At 40.7% G+C, this 23,770-nt stretch overlaps 1 protein-coding gene across 7 annotated transcripts in view; it reads left to right on the plus strand.

Annotated features, from left to right (window-relative positions):
• DNAH8 (dynein axonemal heavy chain 8) overlaps positions 1–23,770 on the plus strand; it is a 346,427-nt gene that overhangs the window by 284,297 nt on the left and 38,360 nt on the right. For all 7 annotated transcript variants that reach the window (XM_054254946.2, XM_054254948.2, XM_054254949.2 and 4 more), the window contains 3 exons: positions 3,926–4,042; positions 5,806–5,907; positions 11,666–11,826. In XM_054254946.2, coding sequence (XP_054110921.2) covers positions 3,926–4,042; positions 5,806–5,907; positions 11,666–11,826 — 380 coding nt within the window. The remainder of the gene's footprint in view (positions 1–3,925; positions 4,043–5,805; positions 5,908–11,665; positions 11,827–23,770) is intronic.

Consider the following 23,770-nt stretch of genomic DNA (forward strand, 5'->3'; position numbering starts at 1 on the left):
TGTTTGCAATCTACCCATCTGACAAAGGGCTAATATCCAGAATCTACAAAGAATTAAAACAGATTTACAAGAAAAAAACAAACCCATCCAACAGTGGGTGAAGGATATGAACAGACACTTTTCAAAAGAAGACATATATATAAAAAAGTAAATAAATAAATAAATAATAAAAAAATAAAAATAAAAACATAAAAAAGTAAAAAAAGACATATATGAGGCCAACAAACATATGAAAAAATGCTCATCATCACTGATTATTAGAGAAATGCAAATCAAAACCACATTGAGATACCACCTCATGCCAGTTAGGATGGCAATCATTAAAAAATCTGGAGAGAGATGCTGGAGAGGATATGGAGAAACAGGAACACTTTTACACTGTTGGTGGGAGTATAAACTAGTTCAACCATTGTGGAAGACAGTATGGCGCTTCCTCAAGGACCTAGAGATAGAAATTCCATTTGAGCCAGCAATCCCATTATTGAGTATATACCCAAATGATTACAAATCATTCTGTTTTAAAGACACATGCACACCTATGTTCATTGTGGCACTGCTTACAATAGCAAAGACCTGGAACCAACCCAAATGCCCATTGATGGTAGACTGGACAAGGAAAATGTAGTACATACATACCATGGAATACTATGCAACCATAAAAAATGATGAGTTTGTGTCCTTTGTAGGGCCATGGATGAATCTGGAAACCATAATTCTCAGCAAACTGACACAAGAACAGAAAATCAAACACTGCATGTTCTCACTCATAGGTGGGTGATGAACAATGAGAACACATGGACACAGGAAGGGGAGCATCACACACTGGGGTCTGTTGGTAGGGCAAGGGAGGAACAGTGAGTGGATGGGGAGGTCGGGGAAGGATAACATGGGGAGAAATGCCAGATGTAGATGACAGGGGGATGGAGGCAGCAAACCACATTGCCATGTGTGTACCTATGCAACAGTCCTGCATGATCTGCACACGTACCCCAGAACCTAAAGTACAATAAAAATAATAAATAGGAGTGTTTCCATGGAGCCCCTTTGATCAGCTTTAGTAATTGGAGTTATTTTTCATTCAGCCATCCATCTAACTGAACATTATAATTTAAAAATTAAGTCAAACACATAGGCAAAACTCATGGTGTAAATTTTGATCCTTTCAAAAATGGGAAAGCATTCACATTTCACTAATAAGTGTATAGCATTCTTCTCTTTAAAGTTCTCAAGATGGAAGAAATTCCAGGAACTAAAAGGGTTAGCTGTATGAATTTTCATGTTAATATCCCACAACCCTTGCAACCCACCCTTGCTCCTAGAATAATCTGGAAGAGGCTCACCTGAATGTTTCTGAGGTCCACTTCAGAAATTCCAAACCCTGGGTCAGCCTCAGCATTGATCTGTTATAGAGGAAGAGTTCCTTTTGCTGTGGTAATTATCAACCAGTGTTTATAAGGCAAACATGATTCTTTCCCCCAAGGTGCAAAAGGGGAGACAAAAATAGGACATGTTTTTCACTGTCAGGGCTCAAAATCTGGTTACAGGACCACATATTTCAATATGAAACATTTAAAAAGAAAACACACACACACACACACACACACACACACAACCAAGGCAACATGAATACTGGGAGTAAGAAGCAGAAAGAGGTCAAGAAAAGCAGTGTTAGGGAACAGGTCCCAGGAGAGACTTGTGCCTGGGACAACACGGTCTCTCCTCCCTTCAAGTCTGTGACCTCTGCTCCTCCTCACCTCCTCTAAGTACAAGGTGGAATATGGTTTGTCACAGCTCCTGAGTTTACAAGTTTTCCTAGTATAAGCCCCAGATAGCAATTATAAACCCTAAGTCCAAATTCCTGGGAAAAGGAATCTGGTCAGTTCCTTTTGGGCTAGCTGTCGACCTTAGATCAAATTAGCTAAGGGATAAGAGTGGGTGTCACATAGTACAAATCTCTAATGCCTGACAACCTAAACTAAAGAAGCTTAGTCAAGCCTGTAATCCCAGCACTTTGGGAGGCTGAGGCGGGTGGATCATGAGGTCAAGAGATCGAGACCATCCTGGTTAACATGGTGAAACCCCGTATCTACTAAAAATACAAAAAATTAGCTGGGCATGGTGGCGCATGTCTGTAATCCCAGCTACTCAGGAGGCTGAGGCAGGAGAACTGGCTGAACCCAGGAGGCGGAGGTTGCGGTGAGCCAAGATCGTGCCATTGCACTCCAGCCTGGGTGACAAGAGCGAAACTCCGTCTCAAAAAAAAAAGAAGCTTAGGTCTAGAAGTAATTGTAGTATTTTATGTTTTTAAAAACTACTCCTCTTATTATTATTATTATTGTTGCCCTTAGTCTGATTTCCCAGGGTTAGAACATCTAGATCCAAATTAATGTGAATAATTTACTAAATACTTTAAAAACATACCCTGAAACTCCGTAATTAAAACTTTTGAATTTTCTGAATTCCTTCTCTGACCTATTCATGAACTTGTTTAAGCAAAAAATTATTTAGTTTTTTTAAATGGTGGGATTATTTAGGATCTGAAGCATGGAACAACCGCAGCAAGAAAGATTGAAATGGCTTGTGAAAACAGCAGTGTGTGTGTGTGTGTGTGTGTGTGTGTGTGTGTGTGTGTTGAGTTGAGGAAGGCCGAAAAGAAAAAGAAAAGTTACTATATATTTAGAGGTAAAAGAGTAGAATTAAACATTCCCATAGAAGGGATTCTACTCTCCACATGGGTCCTCACCTTAAGCACTAGAATTAGGTTCTAGGAATTAATCTAATACATCATTGGACTCTCTTTAGAGACCGTTTATGTGTTGGGATAGCAAAAGCTGGTGGCATGGAAACATTTGGACTTATCTATGTGGTTTGTTGGCTGATCAGTTCTTGGAGCTATCAGGTCTAATACTTACCATACTTATAAAATGCTCTCCAAAATATCAAAGCAATTGAATCATTTGCTCTGAGTCCAGTTTGATTATTTACGAATGATTTGGCAATTGTAAATAGCTACTATTTCATAGGAGTCTCTTAGGCCCTCTTTGATTAAGTAGAGGGAAACAAATGAGGGTCATGTGAAAGTTTCAAGACAGAACTTTTTAGTTTTCAAAATCTGAAATGTCAAGATTGCAAAGTGAAGCCATCATGGAATCAAAGTGCTCTAGAGAGAGGTTTAGGTAATCCAACTGAAAAAAATCAAACCCTTGCATTTGACATTTCAAACTTTCAAGAGTCCAGTGTAGAATAACAGTTTATTCAACAGGCATTTGTTGAGCGTCTACTGTACTTTTGTGAGTTGTCAGTCTCCTGGACATTTTTTTAAACCCAAAGACTTTAACTTGGTAAATCTTTGGAGATTTGTTTCTATAAACCATTTAGCTATAGAGCCATGAAGTAATATTTCTAATATGGCTATATGCCACATAATGTTTCAGTTAATATGGTGGTGGGCCTATAAAACTGTAATGTATTTTTACTGTATCTTTTCTGTGGTTAGATATGTTTAGAAACACATACCTACCGTTGTGTTACAGTTGCCTACAATATTCAGTATAGTAACATGCTACACAGGTTTGCAGCCTGGCAGCAACAGGCTAAATCGTGTAGCCTAGATGTGTATAGGCTGCGCCATTTAGGTTCGTGTAAGTATCCTCTAAGATGTTTGCATAATGAAATTGCTTAATGATGCATTTCTCAGAAGGTAAGCCCATCGTTAAGCGACATGACTGTATATCCAAAATTGGGTACACTAGTCTTTTAAACTAATGTCAATTTGTTTTGATAATATAGCCTTAATTTTACTATATTTTGATAGTAATAAAAATGTAATCAGGTACGTACAATTTTTAAACTCAAAAGTTTTTTTTTTGGTGTTTTTTAATTTATTTTATTTTTTTATTTTTTATTTTTTTTTGGTGTTTTTAAGGAGCGACGAAAGTTTGGCCCCTTAGGATGGAATATTCCCTACGAATTCAATTCTGCTGACTTTTCAGCCAGTGTTCAGTTTATTCAGAATCACCTTGATGAATGCGATATTAAAAAAGTGAGTGAAATTTGTTTTTTTTCTTATTTTTATTGCTCTTCTTAAATCAGGGTTCTACAGTCATTTTGAGTCTATGATATGGTATGAATTTGCTGAGCCCCAGGGAGCCCCCTTTGAAGGCACTTGTTCTAAACAGGTACCTGCTGGTGAAGCCTGTCCCTGCCCCCAGTACTCACGTACCATGGAAACTAAACTATCCGTGATGAGACTCAGTACGTTGCAAAATACCGCAGCCTTCCTCATCTTCCACTCAGGGGCCACGGTGCACTTCTGGAGAAGGTGTGCCTTAGGCCAAGCTTCTCCTCACTGGTCCTACTCCTGCCTCCTCAGAAGTGAAGATGGTATCTGCCAGCCAGCATGAAAGTTCTTTTTCACCTTAAGTCACTTCTCAACCGCTCAGCTTACGCATATGAATAACAATACTTTCTAGAGATGGTCACTGATCATCATATGACACTTTGCAGTTTTCAAAGTTCTCATATATGCAGGATCTCATTTTTATCTTCACAACTCTGAGAGCAATAAAAAAAGGAATTACTATTTATTTATGTATTACCCATTCTACTGATGAGGTAACAGACAAGAGAGACTAAGAGACTTCCTCAAGGTCACAGAGCAAAGAACGTAAACTCTGTTGTCCTTTCACACATATAAAGGGTTGGAAGTTGTTTTCTCTATAATGAAAAACAAGTTAATGAGCCTTGGTAATGAGCCTTGGATCCTGTTTCCTTATCTATAAAATGGCCATTGTTTTTGTGAGGAACAAATGAGTTAGTGCTTGTGAAAGCATAGTGCACAATGCATAATAAGGGCCCATTACATATGACTCTCCACTGTCTGGTCTTCCTTCCCAGAGTAGGGCTTCAAGGTAATTAGAGATTCTGCAACCTCAGTATGGGGATGGTAAGCCATGATGAGTGTTTACTCTAGAACCAAATTATCATTTTTCCTTGAGATGACAAAGGGATATTAAATTAAAAGTATGGCAGTCTGATGAAAAGTTATATTCTATGTATTCATATTCTGTGGTCATTTATCGTTTTGGTACATACAAATAATATTTACCTTGAAATAGTTGCTTTGAAAGGAAACCTACCTGAAAAATAAAATTTTAACCAAGAAAGAGTAAACAAAAAGCAAAGATCCTTCTTTCTCCTATCTCAAATGTATCAAGGGTTTGAAAAAAGAAAACTGCTAATATCTGCAATATATTGCTAGCTCACAAATTGCTATAGAAATGAATAAATATTTTGATGTAGTTTTAGCACACAGGATGAGATGCAGAGGATGGCAGAGGATTGCATTGTAGAAAAATCTTGTGGGTAAATAATTTTCTTGTTCTCATAATGATTCCAGAAAATATATTACTAAGAAAGTGTATTAAAGCAATGATTACTTGATTTTCCTTCTTTCTTCACTAAACACCACTTTTCCCCTCTCTAACAGCTTGGCATTACTACAATGAATATTGTAAGTAATTATATCCCCAGAGTGAAAAAGTCTTTTTTCCCTATTTTAAATAATATATGTACAATATACTTACCCGTATATTTAGTATTGTAGATTTTCCCTTGGTGAACAAACCGTAGTGGTTCCAGCCATGTAATAGTGAAAGAGTTATTAATACAGGATGGTGAATAATTTTAAATGCGAGTCTAGTGAGTGCTTCCTTTTCCAGACCTTTCCTCTAGGGAAAGACCTGAAATGTTTATAATGATGCTTTTGGCTTGACAATGAATAATAGTTTTTTACTTTTAATAAAGGGTGTGTCGTGGAATACGGTTCGGTACATGATTGGAGAAGTACAATATGGAGGCAGAGTGACGGACGACTTTGATAAACGTCTACTTAATTGCTTTGCCAGAGTAAGTCAATTTAGAAAAAATAAAAGTTGGAAACACGTTTCACTGTGTTTTCCAATTTTGTTGTTTGTACTAGGTCTGCGAAACTTAAGCATACAGCAGAGCTGCTGCAAAGAATTAGCCAAGAAACAAACACATGTATGCGCACGCACGCACACACACACACACAAACACACACACACAAACACGCACAAACACACACACAAAACAACTACACACACACACACACACAAACACACACACACACACACAAACACACACACAAAACAACCAGCAATCACTTGTGGTGCAAAGCAGAGCAGTGGTCAGTTCTCGTTGGCCTAGAACCTTCCCATGTAGATGAAACTGCTAGTACCCAGGGCCTCTCCCCCACTACCCCTCCTCCATATTCCCCATTCCTGTGCACCTCACTTGTGAGGAAAACACTGGCCATCATTTCCTCTGAGTGAAAGTCTCATTGTGACTTCAAGCCCCCAAATAAGTGATTGGGGGATTAATCATAATTTGAGTTTCTCATCTCTTCTATTAGATTGGACAACTGAAAATTGAGGAAGTGTTCGCTTTTTCTCTGTGCCAAGTGAAATCCACATGTAACCTGCTGATAAACATTTTCTAGAGAAAATGATTTCTTCACAATTGTGGCTTTCACATCAAGGATGAATATAATAAATAACACCTATCAGACTCAAACTCTTCTTAAAATCTTTTACATTTTAGAGAAATAATAGACAACACATGAGTGGAAAAAAATCAGATGCATTTTATGGTTATTAAATTCTTTATGTTGGGACCTATACCAGTAAGTCTCTGCTTAAATGATATTTTTTTCTTGATAAAATTAAAGCCTCAACAACAAAGCACAAGCTTTGGGAGTATTTCGATAAGCTGAGGGTTGACCAGAAAACTGATTTTTAACCTTTACATGTTCTAGCAAGTTTTTCGTGAAGCTGTATATGGAGAACTGTGGAAAATAATAAGGGTTGGTGAGGCTGTGTGGAGGTAGGAGCCCTGCTGCTGGGAGGTCAAATGGACACAGACCTCCTGGAAAGCAGTCCAGTAATACTTACTGAAATTAGGTATCCCAGGTAGGTACATCCCAGAACATTTCTAGAAAGAGTCCACAAATGGACATGTACAAAAATATTCATGGCAACATTGTATATGGAGCTGAAGGCAAGCATCACAGATAGTCTTCCTGGAAACAGAGGTGGTGATTTGCATCAAGTGCCTCCTCCCCTCCCTTCCTCCCAGACATGACCTTGGCTGAGGCAGCTCTCTCCTGGTAGGGCAGTTCCTGGAGAGGGACAATGCTGTAAGCCCACAGTAGCCAATACTCCAGACAGCAGAGAGAGTGAGTACCTGCTCCTGAATGAGGATTAGGTGGGACATCACAGCAATCACTACAAAAACCTAAGACTCCTAAGAGAATAGGTAAGATGTGGTGGGTGAGCACCATGGAATGCCGTTGCTCACCCCTGTGGGGTGCAGCCTGGTGGTCATAGTCATATTAAGTGTGTGATATGACTGTCTTCTGAACCAGAATCCTCCTACTGAGTATACGTCTCAGAGAAATTCTCACAATGTACAAAGAGATTATTCATAGCATTGTTGGTGGTAGTGGGAAGCTGAAGGCAACTTAGGTATCCATCATTGGGAAATAGAGAAGTTACCTATTGCAGAGGCCTATGGTGGCTTACAATGCAGCACTTGGAAGGATTGATCTATATGACATCATGCATAGGTCTGACAAACAGTGGTGAATGTAGAGCTTTAAAAAAATAAAATGACATCTATCAAGGAATATACGCCTGGTTCACAAGGATAAATACATGTTTAAGGACATATATCAAATACACTTAAATAGATGCCCTCAGAGGGAAAAGGAGACAGTGAGTGGATATCAGAACAGAAAGGGGGGAAAATTAAAATAAAAGGGGCCTTGGCTGGGCGCAGTGGCTCACGTCTATAATCCCAGCTCTTTGGGAGGCCAAAGCAGGTGGATCACGAGGTCAAGAGATTGAGACCATCGTGGTCAACATGGTGAAACCCTGTCTCTACTAAAAAAAAAGTACAAAAATTAGCTGGGCATGGTGGTGTGTGCCTGTAGTCCCAGCTACTCAGGAGGCTGAGGCAGGAGAATTCCTTGAACCCAGGAGGTGAGCCGAGATCGTGCCATTGCACTCCAAGAGTGAAACTCCATCTCAAAATAAATAAATAAATAAATAAATAAATAAATAAAAATAAACAATAAAAAATAAAAGGGGCCTAGATTCATAAACATAATAAACTCAGGAGTGTGAAAAACTCACCTCTGTATTTGAGATTCAAAGGAGAAAGAACAATGTGTTAATAAGTATACTTTGTTAGAATAATTATAAAAGTACCTAAAATTGGAGTTTTATCAGTGGAGTCTAAGATGTAGTTAGCTTCAGAATTAGTTCACCAAGAGTACCAGTAGAATGCTGATGGGATCGAGTGCGTGGGTGAAAGAAGAGGGGAGTCAGGGTCACCCCTAGTTTTGACTTAAGCCACTGGAGGCAAAATAGGACTATTTACAGAGAAGAGGAAGGACTGCAGCAGAAATGAGTTTTAGTGGCTAGGGCTGGAAATTAAGAATTCAGTTTTGATCACATAACATTTGAGATTTCTATTAGACATCCAAACAAGTTGTCTGAGACTGTAACTGCCTTGAGAGCAGGGACTTTGTCTTGTTACATCAGTGCCGAACTGAGCACCAGAAACAGAGCCCAACACTTGTCAGTGCTCAATAAATATTTGTGGAATAAAAGAACAAATGCATGAATGCAGTTGGATTTACAGATTTGGAGGTCGTGGTGGCGCTCAAGCACGGAGATAAGGATCTGGAATTCTTCAGCATGTAGATAGTGACAACAGAAAGTTGTTGTGTTGGTCCAGAGCCTCCAGGGAGATGTCTGAGCCAGGAGCTCGGGGAGCGGGAGGAAGAAGTGCGGCTCTCAGCCTGCTCCACCTTCAAGATATCAAGCAGGGGGATTCTCCTCTCTGACCTCTCTCCTGCCTTTCTTCCTCTTCTACTTCTTCCCTATACCCTGACATTTGGCATTTCGGACCACAGAGGGCTAGTCAGCTGACCACAACCCCCTCCTAGAAACCCAAGATTCTCTGTCCTCTGGGCCTGGCTTGTGCAGACTTCCTGATCTAAAAGTGCAGGGTTCCATACTCAGGCCCCAGTTCACTGGGGCTGTTGACAAGGAACAGCAGCTCTCTCCCCACCTGATGTTACTTCCTTCTATCATCTGATTCTGGTTTCTGGGGACTCCATTCTCAGCAATTGGTGCCTGAAGTCAAAAGTTCATCCTACCATTTTTCCGTTCATTTGCCCCTGAGTAGCTTCCATGGGCTCATTCCCTCCCCATCTCTTAGGACTTCCCTAAGAGTAGTACAATGTTCAGTGGCTTCAATTCTCTGACTGTTGACCACTCCACTTCCTTATCCCACTGAATCTTCTCTTTGCCCAACATGCTCTCGAACCTCCTGTCTCACTTGTTGCTTTCCCTCACTCATTTCTCTGTCTAGCCTGGACCTGTGGCAGATGGTCATCAAAAACCAGAGGTGAGTTTGGATCTTCGGCCCTAGAGACATGAGCTTACCACATGAACCTGGCTGCAGCAACCCTCTTGAGAAAGGCTGCACAAAAGCCCCACAGCCCCCACACCCTGCCTTCACCTGCTTGATCTCATCCTCAGCCCTAGGCTTGCCTTCTGACCAGCTACCTGCCTGCACTGCCTCCATTTTATCCCAATCACGTTATCCTATCCAGAGTTGCCCATGGGAGAAGCAGTTCCACTGTAAACTCATGCCTGCACATGGCATCCTCTGTCCCTCTGACTTTCAATTTGGAGCTTGTCTTTGAACCTTGTTTTCTCCGTTCTCAGAATCTTACAGAGTCTCTCTGCTAAAACCAACAATTGCAGAACTATATTGGGTGTTCGTGGAGGATGATGGCTCACAAAGTAGTTCCACGTACATTTCATATTTGACTTTGCCCCAAAATAACCTCCAAATTTGGTGAAACTCAGCTATTGGTGTATATAAAAAGTGCTGGGAAAACAGGAAGAAACTTCATTTTGCTTTTACACATACATGTCATCTAGCAACACAAAATTCAGTGTGGTCATTTGCTGTCTGTGTGCTGTGGACGCATGGCCTTTGTCCCCTTAGGGTGTCTTCTTGTAAGTTCAGTCATCCATGTTGTGAAAAATCTAATATTTCTAAGTAATGACCATGCTCATAACACTGTTCTCTTTAATAACTTTCGACTACTCTCCATTTCTTAAATTAATCACCAGTCCTCACCCAGACATCAACAGTCATCCATGATATGACCTCACCTCACCTTTCCTGTCCTATCTCTTATGACTACCTTGTGTCCACCCTATAGTTTATCATTCCTTTAACTTGCTTCTCATTTTTGCATCAGTTGTTCTATACCTTTGCTTATGTGACAGCCCCATTCCAAGTTCTCCTGTCAAAATTTTCTTCAAGGCTTACCTCCTTATCTCCAAAAATCAACTCCTTGAGAAGACTTCATCTGACATCTGCCTGGCTGTTCTTTCTTCCTCCTGTAAACCTCCTTAGTATTTTGCTTATTTTTATTTCCTTCTGGCTCTTGCCTTAGTGCACTTTGTATTGTGATTATTCAGTAAATGGCTTATCCTTCTGCTGGGTTACAAGCTCCTTGAAAGAAAGGACTTTGCATTCTGTTCTGCTTCTAAGCTCAGCCTGCTCATGCACAGGAGTTAAATAGGATAAAACAGAGAGAGAATCAGTACACAGAGTATTTCAGAGCAATCCCTGGATCTAAAAAGAGCTGGAGGAAGGAGATAGAGAGTAGGTACTAGAGAACATGTGACCAACCAGAGTAAGGCAGGGTCCCTCTTTCACGTCAAGTGCTCCTAGTAATTCAGACATCATGCCTGCATTTCCACTCTTCCTGTCTTACTATTATTTGCTTCCCCACTGGGAAAATTTCTTTGCCTCAAATCTGGCTCATAGGCATTTAGCATCATTTTTTTTTCCTTTCTCAGAGTAAATCTATTCACACCAACCATGTATTTGTTCTCTCACTGTTTTGTTAAAGATAATTCATATGGGATAAGAAAGGGATGTCTTAAGGTGAACGGCAAGGCAGTTGAATACATTTACTTCTTGTGGACAGGGACATAATTAGCAAATTAGCAAAGGAATTATGTCCCTCCCCTCTTTAGCTCAGCCTGGGAGGGGAGATGTTAGCATGGATTTCTCCTGGCCATGTGCTGGTGCTCAGTGCTGTGTGAGTGAAACTGTTCACAAGCACAGTCTTCTGGTATGAGCCCCACATGGGGGAGAAGTGGGGTGATGAAAACGCTCAGATGTTCTCTTGTGTGGGTGGGTATTGCCTCACAGACTTTGTGGTATGTTCCTACTCCTCTTCTAAAGTGGAATTGAGGGTTGTCGAATGACTCAAGTAGAGAATGGGCTTGTAGAGTTGCTCTCTTGTCCGTACTCTCAGCGAATGCCTTCTTTGGTGTTCAACAGAGGCCAGGTCGGATTGTGTTCTGGCCTCTCTCTTTTCTCCATATGTGTGCTAATTATTCCATCAGTGCTATTGTTAAGGCACTCTCAGAATCAATATTGAAAACGCTATTAAAATGGAAATCAGGTGGCCCCCCTCTCCTTTCTTGTAGCAGTTTTCATTTAGATGCTCATCAATTTTATTTCTTTTATTTTCTCTCACATACAGGTCTGGTTCAGTGAGAAAATGTTCGAACCGTCATTCTGCTTTTATACTGGATATAAAATCCCCGTGTGCAAAACCTTAGACCAGTATTTCGAATACATCCAGTCACTGCCTTCCCTAGATAACCCTGAAGTCTTTGGGCTTCACCCGAACGCTGATATCACGTAAGTCACTGGCATTTTTTAACTTGAAGGGGTCATTTGTAACTCAGTCTGGCAAAGACAGTGCATTTCATTTTCTCTCCTAATCTCTCTCCTTTTTTTACTTTACTGTGAAAAATAGTGTCGCTTCCTATCTCCCAATTACAACTTTGTCATTTCTTGGGCTGCTCTCCTCTCACTATATCCTGATGCTCCAGTGTTTATGACAATGTTAAACTCTAATTTATGAATTGATTATTTCTCCTCTGTCATGTCATAAAACTGGTTGGTGTTAGTGGTAGCGGTGCTCTCCACTGACAGGGGAGTGGTCTGCCAGCTCCTCTTGTCTTTCTTCAAAAACTCGTTAGGAATATAATGCTCAAAAAAAAAAAAAAAGAATATAATGCTCATAAATAGAATCTAAAAAGCCAGGCAAGAACAGATGGGAGGGTGAAGAATCGTATTTCTGCCTGATCCTCTCTCTCATGGCCCCTCTCCCTCACTTGCTCATCTGCATCTATCTGTCATGCACTGCTCATGGTGGGCACAGTGCAGTAAGCCCTTAGCACCCAACACAGATGCACAGCCCCAGGAGGAAAGAGTGGAGGGGCTCAGCTTTTCATGAGGTCGCTGCTCATCACCTAGAGAAGAAATGCTCCCCAGTCCCAAGCCCCTTGGGATGAAGTATCACTCCTGCTCTCTTTAGAGATTCTTACCAGAAAATAAGACTGCCCACAGGGAGGGTTCGAGAAACCCAAGTGCCTGAACTGGAATCCTTTGGAATGGACCACATTTCCTCTGCAGACCACTGATGAAAAGCAACAACGTTTACATTCGGGAAACTGGTTTCAGGAAATGGAAGAAACCAGGGCTTCTCTGGTAGATTCTAAGCTAAGAATACCCTAAGAGTGGGGCATTCCTCTCTCCTAGTCCCTGGCCTACTGTTGTAACTTTAATAATTCTCTGGGTTTGGACATGGACATTTTCCTGGCCTTGCCAGATGTCCCAGGAGTCCAAGTTTGCTGCCAATTGCATTGTCTTCCCACCTCTGACCACCCTCCTAGCTCCCAGCACGAGGCATGCACTTTTGGCCCACACCTGTATTGATTCCACCTTCTCTATATCCTCTCATCCCATCCATGCTGATTTTCAACCTCCAAGATTTGGACATGATTGAAAATACCTACAAATGCCAATGCTCCATTCTGCCCCCGTGATGGAACTGCGAAAGCTCGTTGGTGGTAGTTCTTGCTGTTATTTAAGGAGGCTTTCTGGGGACAGGAAAGAAGTGAAGAAATAAAAAGGATATTTCAGGGATTGGGTTGACAGTCAACTCTTACATTCTGTGAAAGAGGGAGCACAGGAAAGGAGTTTTGCTTTAGCTGAGACTTTTAAAATGTGAGTCAGACCATATCAACCCCTCTGCACAGAATCCTCCCAAGATTCCCATGTCACTCTGAGTCAAGGTCAAAGACTGATAGTGACCTACATAGATGACCTACAAAACTAAATGATGCCACTGCCCTCTACCTCCCCTGAAAGAGAGGCTCTTTCAGTCCTCTCCCTCCATGCCCTCTCAGCTCCTGTTACTCAGGCCAGAGAGCTTCCTGTTACTCAGACAGGCCAGACTGCCTGTCACAGGATACTTGCACTTCCTGGAACCTTCTAGATGTCATTGTGGCTCACCCTTTTACCTCTTCTGGTCTTTGCTTAGATGTTGCCTTTTCAATGATCCCTTCCCTGGCTGTGCTATTTAAAGAGTGCAATCAATCCATTCCCCAAACCCTGCCCAAGACCCTGTCCTCCTGGCCTGCTCTTCTCTATAGTTCGTATCACCCACTGACATACTCTACACTTTAATTATTGATTTGTTATTGTCCAGCAACCACCACTAAACCATAAGTTTCACTAGATCTGAAAAGTATATGTGTTTTCACTGCTGCATCCCTTGTGCTACAGCAGTATCTGGTGCTCAGGAAGTATTTGTTGACCAAATCAGTGCTGCTAAATTCTAGAATGTGAAGGATGTGATCAACGAAGAGAGTCCATAGAAAGATGCCACAAGTTCACCTGAGTGGGCAGAGAAACAACTGATAAGTCTTAATCCACTTGAAAGTTTGTGGCTGAAAATGTTCTCATATGAGGGCTTTGAACTTTGATTCCATCCTTGACAAGAGACTGGGGAGTCGTGAGAGCTGGTTCCTGGAGGATTCCACCATGATGAAACCATCTCACCCTCACCCAGAGTGATGGTGCGCCTATGCCTTGTTCACTGCAGGCTTTTTCACTCACTAGCTCAAAAGAAAGATGAGCCAGAGCTAGAAAAGGTCCAGAGAAGTACGACTCAAATGTAAATGAGATTGGAGACAAAGACAAATTATTTTTTCCTTGGCTTTTTATTTGGAATGATTACAAACTTGCAGAAAACTTGCATGTACAGTAAGCATCCACACCCTTCACCAAGATCCAACAATCGTTAACGTTTTGATCCATTTGTTTTTCTCCTTCTCTATTCATATCTCTGTATGTTTATGTATCTACAGCTGTATCTATCTATAATAACATAGATTTCTGTGTGTGAGTGCTTGCATGCTCTCTCAGTGGATAGAGCTAGGAAGCATGTATTTTTTTAAAAAAACATAATGAGTTAATACAAATAACTCCAATTCCAATTGTATACCTCAGGGTTCTTCTTTGTCTTCCCTATTCCATATTGATAATCTGTTTTCTCCCACTGTAAAAACTCTGGTTCCCAGCAACTTTGATATGTGTATTCCTCTATTTGCAATTATTATGCCAATACCACTACCAGCAACAAACCTGTTAAGTAGAGGTCAAGATTTCTTGGCAGCTCTTTTTGTCTGTAGGATATATTCCACTAAGTATACAGAGTACTGTGTTCAAAAGTTAGTTGGATTAATGATGTTTTCCTGTGTGGTTATGCTATCAGTTGATATGTAATTGTGTTTATTTGTTTCTGTTTGTATTACATTTAAGGGTTTGCTCCCCATATTTGCTATAGTTTCGAGTGTGTAAAATATGAACATGGTTCCAAAGTTACACCTCAGTAGTAAGTTGTTCTTAGAGAAGTCTCAGGCCCTTTCAGCCCATTTCCTCCTTCTTTTATGGGTAGCCAAGTACAGTTTCTGGTTTATTGTCCCTGTGTTTATTTTTGCATGTACATACATATATACATATTTTTATTACTCTTTCTTTCTTATACAAAGTTGCCATATTATATCTATTATATCATGTCTTGCTTTTTTCACTTAACAATGTATCTTGTAAATCACTTCACATCAGGTCATAGATACATCTTCCTCACTATTTTTTACAGCTGTATGCCGCTTGTGCAACCATTTGCCTCTGGATGGGCATTTAGGTTGCTTCCAATATTTTGCTATCTCAAATAATTCTTCAGTTAATAACGTTATGCTTTTGGACTCTCATATTGTTAGACATGTATTTTCAGGGTTAATTGTTATGGGTGAGATTGCTAGATCAAGATTTAGTGAATATCGCCAAATTCCCTTATATAGGGTTATACTGTTTTGTACTTTTACTTGCAGTCTGTGAGAGTGCCCGTTTCTTCAGAATTTCATCAACAGAGCACTGATGAGGCATTTGAATATTCACCAATACGACAGTGACGAATGTTATCTCAGCATAGTTTTAGGTCACTTCTCTTATTTTGAGTGAAATTTAGAAAATTTTCATGTACTTAAGAGGTATTTATATATAGTGTGTCCATTCCTTTCCAATAGGGTTTTTATTCTTTTTATTTAATTTTAGGACTCATTTATAAGTTAGGGATAGCAACCCTTTGTTTGTGATGTGCATTGCAAATATGTTTCTCAGTTTATTTAGCTTTGCTTGTGATTTCCCCCTATTGATCAGGTACAAGTGTTACTGTTGTTTTGTTTTTATGCAGTCAAATCTATGCCTACATATTCTTGTCTTGCTGTTGTTACATCTGGATTTTTAGTAATAGTAAGAAAGCTTTTTCTCACATGAGAGTATAAAGGAATTATCTACATTTTATTTTAGTGCTTGTGTAGTTTCTTTTTTACATTTAGTTCTTTTACCCATTAGGAATGTATTGTGGTATAAGTATGGATGAAATTATTTTTCCAAGTAGCAATCCAGTTATCCTATTACCAGTGATTTTATTATCATTATTATTTTGTGAAAGAAAGAAAGAGAAAGAGAAAGGGGGAGAGAGAACAGGAGTCTTGCTCTATTGCCCAGGCTGGACTGCAATCCAAAAATAGGTGTCAAAAACCTCCTTTATGCTGATAATTGTGCTTAACAGCGGAGACAGGAAGGAATAAGGGAAGAAAATAACAAACAAACATCCAACCAATATTTCATCTAAGTCTGTGAAATGCTTTGCAAATGCTGAAGAGTGATTTACTTCCAATTATGTGGTCACTTTCAAAATAGGTGCAATATGATACTGAGAAAAATGTATGTTCTGTGGACCTGGGGTGAAGAATTCTATAAATATTCACTGAGTTTACTTGTTCCAGGTCTGAGTTCAAATCATAAATGTCCCTGTTAATTTTCTATCTCATTGATCCATCGAATATTAACAATGTGGTGTCAAAGTCTCCCGCTATTATTGTGCGGGAGTCCAAGTCTCTTTATAAGTCATTAAGAACTTGTCTTATGTATCTAGGTGCTCCTATATTGGGTGCATATATATTTACGATCATTGACTCCTGTTGTTGCATTGATCCTTTTACCATTATGTAATGTCCTTCTTTGTTTCTTTTAGTCTTTGTTACTATTAAAGTCTATTTTGTCAGAGATGAAAGTTACAACCCTTGTTTTTTTTTTTTTGCTCTCCATTCAATTGATAAGTCTTCCACCAACACTTTGTTTTGAGCCTTTGTGTGTCCTTGCTTATGAGATGGATCTGGATACAGTGTACCAATAGGCTTTGACATTTTATTCAATTTGCCTGTCTGTGTCTTTGATTGGGGTGTTTAATCCATTTAAATTTAGGATTAATATTGATATTGTGAGTTTAATATTGTCGTTTAATACTCGCTGGCTATTTTGCCCATTAGTTGATGTAGATTCTTCATTATGGAGATACTCTTTACCTTTTGGTAAGTTTTTGGGATGACTGATACTGGTTGTTCCTTTCTGTGTATAGTGCTTCTTTCAGAAGCTCTTATAAAGCAGGCCTCGTGGCGACGAAATCTCTGAGTGCTTGCTTGTTCGTGAAAAATTTTGTTTTTCCTTCAGTTATGAAGCTTAGTTTGGCTGGATATGAGATTCTGGGTTGAAAATTCTTTTCTTTGAGGATATTGAATATTGACCCCCACTCTCTTCTAGTTTGTAGGGTTTCTGCTGAGAGATCTGCTGTGAGTCTGATAGGCTTCCCTTTGTGGGTAACCTGACCCTTCTCTCTAGCTGCCCTTAGAATTTTCTCCTTTATTTCAACCCTGGTGAATCTAATGATTATGTGTCTTGGGGTTGCTCTACTTGAGGAATATCTTTGTGGTGTTCTCTGTATTACCTGGAGTTGAATATTGTCCTGCATTACTAGGTTAAGAAAGTTTTCCTGAATAATATGCTGAAGAATATTTTCCAGCTTGGATTCATTCTCTTCATGACATTCAGGTACACCTATTAAATGTAAATTAGGTCTTTTCACATAGTCTCACATTTCTTGGAGACTTTGTTCATTCCTTTTTACTCTTTCTTCTCTAATCTTGTCTTCTCGTTTCATTTCATTAAGTTGATCTTTGACCACTGATACCCTTTCTTCTGCTTGATCAATTTGACTGTTAAAACCTGTGCATACTTCACAGAGTTCTCATATTGTATTCTTCAGTTCCATTAATTCACTTATATTCCTCTCTAAATTGTCTATTCTCATTAGGATTTTGTCAAACCTTTTTTCAAGATTCTTAGTTTCTTTACATTGGGCTAGAACATGTTCTTTTAACTCAGAGAAGTTTCTTATTATTCACCTTCTGAAGCCTAATTCTGTTAATGGAATGCACTCATTCCGCATCAGGCCTTGTTCCCTTGTTGATGAGGAACTGTGATCCCCTGTAGAGGGAGAGGCATTCTGATTTTGGGTATTCTCAGCCTTTTTACGCTGGTTTCTTCCCATCATTGTAAATTTATCCACCTGTCATCTTTGTAATTACCAACTTTCAAATTAGGTCTCTGAGTGGACATCCAACTTGTTGATTCCCAGCATCGGAATCTGAGCAACCCACTGCACTGGCCAAAACAGTGGCGCCAAGACTCATGGTGCTTTTCTGCCCGGCAATCTCTGGTCTGGCTTCCCTCCTGAATCCCTTTTGCAGCCAGCCGAATAGCCAACTCTGCCTTCCTGGAGCTCCAGACGTCGACCAAAAGGGGACCCAGTCCCGTCCACTCTGCACCAAGAACTGCCGTGCGGGCCACAAGAGTTGCGCTGGTGACCTGTGGGGCTCCTCCACTGGGAATCTCCTGTTCTGTGAGCAACAAAAACTCATCTGAAAGTGTGGCGTCCTCTCATTCTCTGCACTTTCACTGGGAGCTACGATCCTGAGCTGCTAGTGATCAGCCATCTTGGATCTCTCCTATTATTATTATTTTGAGATGGAGTCATCTTCTGTTGCCCAGGCTGGAGTGCCGGCCATGGCATGATCTCAGCTCACTGCAGCCTCCAGCTCCTGGTTCAAGTGATTCTCCTAACTCAGCCTCCTCAGCAGCTGATTACAGGCACACATGACCACGCCCAGCTAATTTTTGTATTTTTAGTCATGACAGGGTTTCACCATGTTGGCCAGGCTGCTCTTGAACTCTTGACCTCAGGTGATCTACCAGCCTTGACCTCCTGCTTCCTTTAACATAGAATTTCCTTCATAGGTACTTGGGTCCATTTCTGGGCTTTCTATTCTGTTTTCCTTTCTACTTTGTAGCAATCTGTTTTACATTTAGCTCTGTCTGGCAGTTTTATAATCTCCCCTCGTTGCTCTTTTTTTCTGAGCTTGTAGTAGCTATTGTTGCATGTGTATTTTTCTATTGTTGTCGGAAATTGGTGTTGAATTTTGTTGAATACCTTTCAACATTTATGGAAATAATCACATGATTTTCCCCAAATACCTAAAAAGTTGGTGAATTATATTAATAGGTTTCCTAACTCAAATTTTCTACAGATAATCTGAGGTTAATACCACTTGGTTCTGATGTATTATTCTTCTCTTAATGTAGTAATAGACTCTATTAATGGTTCATTGGGGAATTTTGCTTTGATATTCAGAAATAAGAGTGGCCTAGAGTTTTTTGTGGCATCTTTATCAAGTTTAATTACTAATCAATGTTATATTTGCTTTGTAAAAATTTGGAAGTTTTGCCAGGCATGGTGGCTTATGCCTGTAATCCCAGCAGTTTGAGAGGCTGAAGTGGGCAGATCACCTGAGGTCAGGAGTTCGAGAACAGCCTGGCCAACATAGTGAAACACTGTCTGGACAAAAAATAATAATAAAAAAATAATTAGCCAGCATGTTGGTTTGCACCTGTAGTCCCAGCTACTCCAGAGGCTGAGGCACCAGAATTGCTTGAACCTGGGAGACGGAGGTTGCAGTGAGATGAGACTGTGCCACTGCACTCCAGCGTGGGCGACAGAGTGAGACTCCATCTTGGAAACCAAACAAAACAAAAAATTGGAAGTTTTTCTAAGCTCTGGAACAATTTATATAATACTGCATACTTTAAAGTTTGGTAGAATTCTCCCATGAAACCGTCTGGCTCAGTGCTAGCTCTTTGATATCTTTCATATTTCTCTGTCACCATTGCAGTCAACACCGTTGTGTTCTCCTAGGAATTTGTTTCATCTAGGTTTTCATATTTATATTCACAAAGGCATGCAAAATAGTCTTCAATCTGCTCTAATAAGCTGGACTCAGTACAATGTGGTAAAGAGTAAAATCACTTTTTCCTTACCCTATACTGAGTCCAACATATTCAATAAAATTGTTATAGAAGTATGGATATAACTCTATCTCTGTAGACCTTGGTCTGAAATCTGATGACAGCTTGAAGCCACTCTGGTGCCTCTCCAAAAGAAATGTACTAGCCTTCTTAATATAATCTATCAGGGCAGCTCTGTTCAACTGCTTCACTGTGGTGTTGCCAACACATCCCAGAGGAACCACCGAGAAACGGTGGTTATACTGTTATATGATGGTTATACTTACTTAATACTAAGAAGGAACTTAGTATTGACACAGATGAACACCACACCAGAGCCAGGGGCTCCTCTTCAAAGGGTTTTCCTGCTGTCAGGAACCTGTCAGGCTCCGCAGGTTCTCAATCATCAGTGGCAAAATCACATTGTGACAGAGTAACAAAATATGTTACGAAATGCGAATAGCTGCAAAGCATGACTTTAATAGCATCAGCCTTCAGTGTATGGTCCAGATAGCAGTGTGGTCTAGTATCTCTCTTGCTTTAAAGAGCCTCCCCTTCCCATGCCTATAAATCGGTGGCCTATGTTCTACTCAATTTTAACTTCTTTTATAGTCATTTCCACCTTCCCTCCTAAGTAGAGCTCATCTGTGCCAATGGCCTTTAAAACAGTATGCCAGCTGGGCACAGTGGCTCATGCCTGTAATCCCAGCACTTTGGGAAGCTGAGGCGGGCAGATCACCTAAAAATTAGTGGGGCATGGTGGTGCATGGCTGTAATCCCATCTACTCGAGAGGCTGAGAGAGGAGAATCACTTGAACCTGGGAGGCGGAGGTTGTGGTGAGCTGAGATTGTGTCATTGCACTCTAGCCTGTGCAACGAGTGAAACTTCATCTCAAAAAAACCAAAATCAGCATGCCACATATATGTTGTCGAGACCTTTCCTCTGTGCTCCACAGTCATTTATACAATTTCTATTTGACATCTACTAGAATGTCTTTCAGACAGCTTGACCTTTAAAAGCCCCAAGCTGAATCCCTTATTCCCTCTGCTTCTCCTCCATCTCAATGGCTTCCCACAGCGCTTAGAATAAAAAATAAGCTCTCTGCCATCACTGACAAGGCTCATCTCTCCACCTCATATAAAGCACCCATGGTGACTAATCAATACCTAGGTACCCTGTGGGTAAGTCCAGGTGTGTGAGGATGCAGGCCTAGAATAGAGATGATCATGGTGGGGAGCGAAGCTGCAGGACAGGTCTCAAGTGGGGACTTAGTGAATGCAGAGCAATGGCTGAGAACCTTCTCCTGTAGCTGTTATCTGTTTCTTGCCGTTAACTGGTGGCTTAGAGAGGGCACAGAAAGCCTTCTGTGTTTTCTCAAGTCTCTCTTTACAGCTCTGTCCAGATGCCCACATGGCATCTCTGGCATGCATGCTCTGGGATGCCATAAGCGAGCATCTCCCAAAATAGTGCCAGGATCTTGCAATCTTTCACCACACTAGTGAGATCAAGTGGAAAGCCCTGGATCCTTACCTACAATGGGGGATTATATCCACTAGAGGCAACTGGCAGGCTTGTAAGACCTGTGGTCCTCCTCTGATTTCTCTTCATCCTCAAATTCTCATATGGCTTATCCTTGGGTCTCTCCCACCTAACCCTGCTCCCCTTTGCCCAGTATGTCTTAGCTCATTTCTGGTTCCTGCTCAGGCAGTCAGCTCTGTTCTGCAACTTTGTGTTTGGTAATTTTCTTGGTCTCTGAGTAAGCCTTGCCCTAGGTTTGATTATTCTTTCCTCTGGCTCTGAAATATCTGGTAGATGGAATCCTGGCAAGTGAGCTTGCCTTCTTGGAGGGCTTCGCTATGCCCCTTGCTGTTCCCCCACCAGCCACCAGGAAGAAGTAAGCAGTAACAGATGAAGCACCCCAGCTGAAACCCACCCAGCTCCAGCAAGATGTAACTTTCCAACCTCTGAGTGAAATGAAAGAAGTAGTCAAAGATGCCCCTGACATTGCTTATCTGGGAGCTGAGGTAGTGGAGGAGCTGGGAACAGGAGTATGTTAGAGGAGAAGTTACAGAGCCATGTGGGGGTGTGTTGAGCTGGGAAAGAACATGGGATGTATCTGAATGGGGTGAGAAATATGGACTGGAGCCCAGGTGAAAGATTTGAATGCCTGCGTGCAGAGATAACAGCCTCAGCCATGAGAGAGGACTCTCTAAGATATGCTGGCTAAGTGTGTGAATGTCCCCAGCCAGAGGAATCATTACTTTATCTGACCATCCATGCTGTTCAACAGTATTCTTGATTCTTCTTTCTTTTTTTTTTTTCTTGAGACAGTCGCACTCTGTTGCCCAAGCTGGAGTGCAGTGGTGCGATCTTGGCTCACTGCAACCTCCGCCTCCCAGGCTCAAGTGTTTCTCCTGCCTCAGCCTCCTGAGTAGCTATTACAGGTACATGCCATTATGCCTGGCTAATTTTTGTATTTTTAGTAGAGACAGGGTTTCGCCATGTTGGCCAGGCTGGTCCTCAAGTGATCCACCCGCCTCAGCTTCCCAAAGTGCTGGGATTACAGACGTGAGCCACCATGCCTGGCCAGCGATGATAGGCTATAATTGGGCTGTGATGGAGAACTCAATGGCCCCTGTTTATTGGAATCTTCACTCTGAAGTTAGTAGCATCCATAGATTTTAGAGAAGAGGGAGATTTGGGAAGAGGTCTCTCTCCTCAGTCCTTGCTTAAGAATGCAGAAACTCTGAAGTGGTGGGGGAAATCAAGGTGAATAAATGCTTTAGGAGTAAAATCTCTCCCAAGAGTTTAGATATCATAGTGATGGGATCCATGAAAACACAGTTTATTCACATTTTATAATGTAGATGTATAAGGTACCAAAGACTCTGCAAATTAACTCTCTCAATGTCAAAAGGATTGCTTACTTTCACTCTTTCTCTCGTCAGTACTTGTACATGTTTCTTTACCTTCTGAAATTTATCAAATGCCTTATGACAACTTTTATATTCATTTCTATGCAGTACAAACTGGCATATATCCTTTGAGTATTTGCTCACACTTTTGAGATTCAGATTTTTTAAAAAATGTATGCTCATTGATATTTCATGTGCAAATATGTATGTAAATCTTGGCTGATTTGGATATTACAGTGTACTTATATCTCGTTAGGTAGTTGTTTATTTCATAGACAGCTCTGTTTTTCAGTTGTTTCACATTTCTATTATCCATGACCCTGGCTTCCCACAACCACCAAGCTACAAGGGCAACCTGAGCTTCTTCCCATATTTACTCTAAAGAGAAATTTTCTTCAAGAAATAACTTAGAACCAAACCTCAAGGATTCTTACAGTTCTTGTTCTTCATCTCAGAGCATTTATGAGGACTGTTCTCCTGAAAGCCCTTGGGCTTTTGTGGCATATAGAGAGATTTACAATTCTCTATTACAGCTAGCTAGCTAGGCTTCTGCCTTTCATATCTTTGCAAACATAAAATCACATTGTGAAAAAGGAAATGTGAGTTGTTGAGTTCTGGAATACCAGGGAATGACATTCTGTGCATAATAAAATGTGTGTTGGGGAGAGCTTGGCTAGCTCTTATTAATAGTGGATCAGCTTTCCAGAGGCTTCTTCCCAACATCTATGTTTTGAGGCCTGTGTTCAGATCATCTAATAAAAAATTTAATCACCCACCATGAAAATGATTTATTAGGTGGGATCTAGCAGCAGCAGCAGCAGCATCTCCATCAGCCTCTCCTTGGAGCACCGGTGAACTTGGCCAGTGTCAGCAGAGAGCAAAATGGTCATCTCTGCAATGGTGTGCACTGTTGGCACCTAGCTTCTGGTGCTGAGCAAGCTTCCACAGAGGGCTCAAGCTGAAGGTGACTGAGAGAACACCCAAGAATTCGGATACGGGGGCTTTCTGGTTTTTGTTTGTAGCTAGAACAGGTAGGAAGAATGAACTCTGCTTTTCTTAGCATGAAAGAAATTTACTGTGGTTTCCTTGTCTTTAATCATTAAAGATCTGCATTCATAAAATAACATAAGGA

Source organism: Callithrix jacchus, chromosome 4 (assembly GCF_049354715.1).
Source record: "Callithrix jacchus isolate 240 chromosome 4, calJac240_pri, whole genome shotgun sequence".
NCBI classification, from domain to species: Eukaryota; Metazoa; Chordata; class Mammalia; order Primates; family Cebidae; genus Callithrix; species Callithrix jacchus.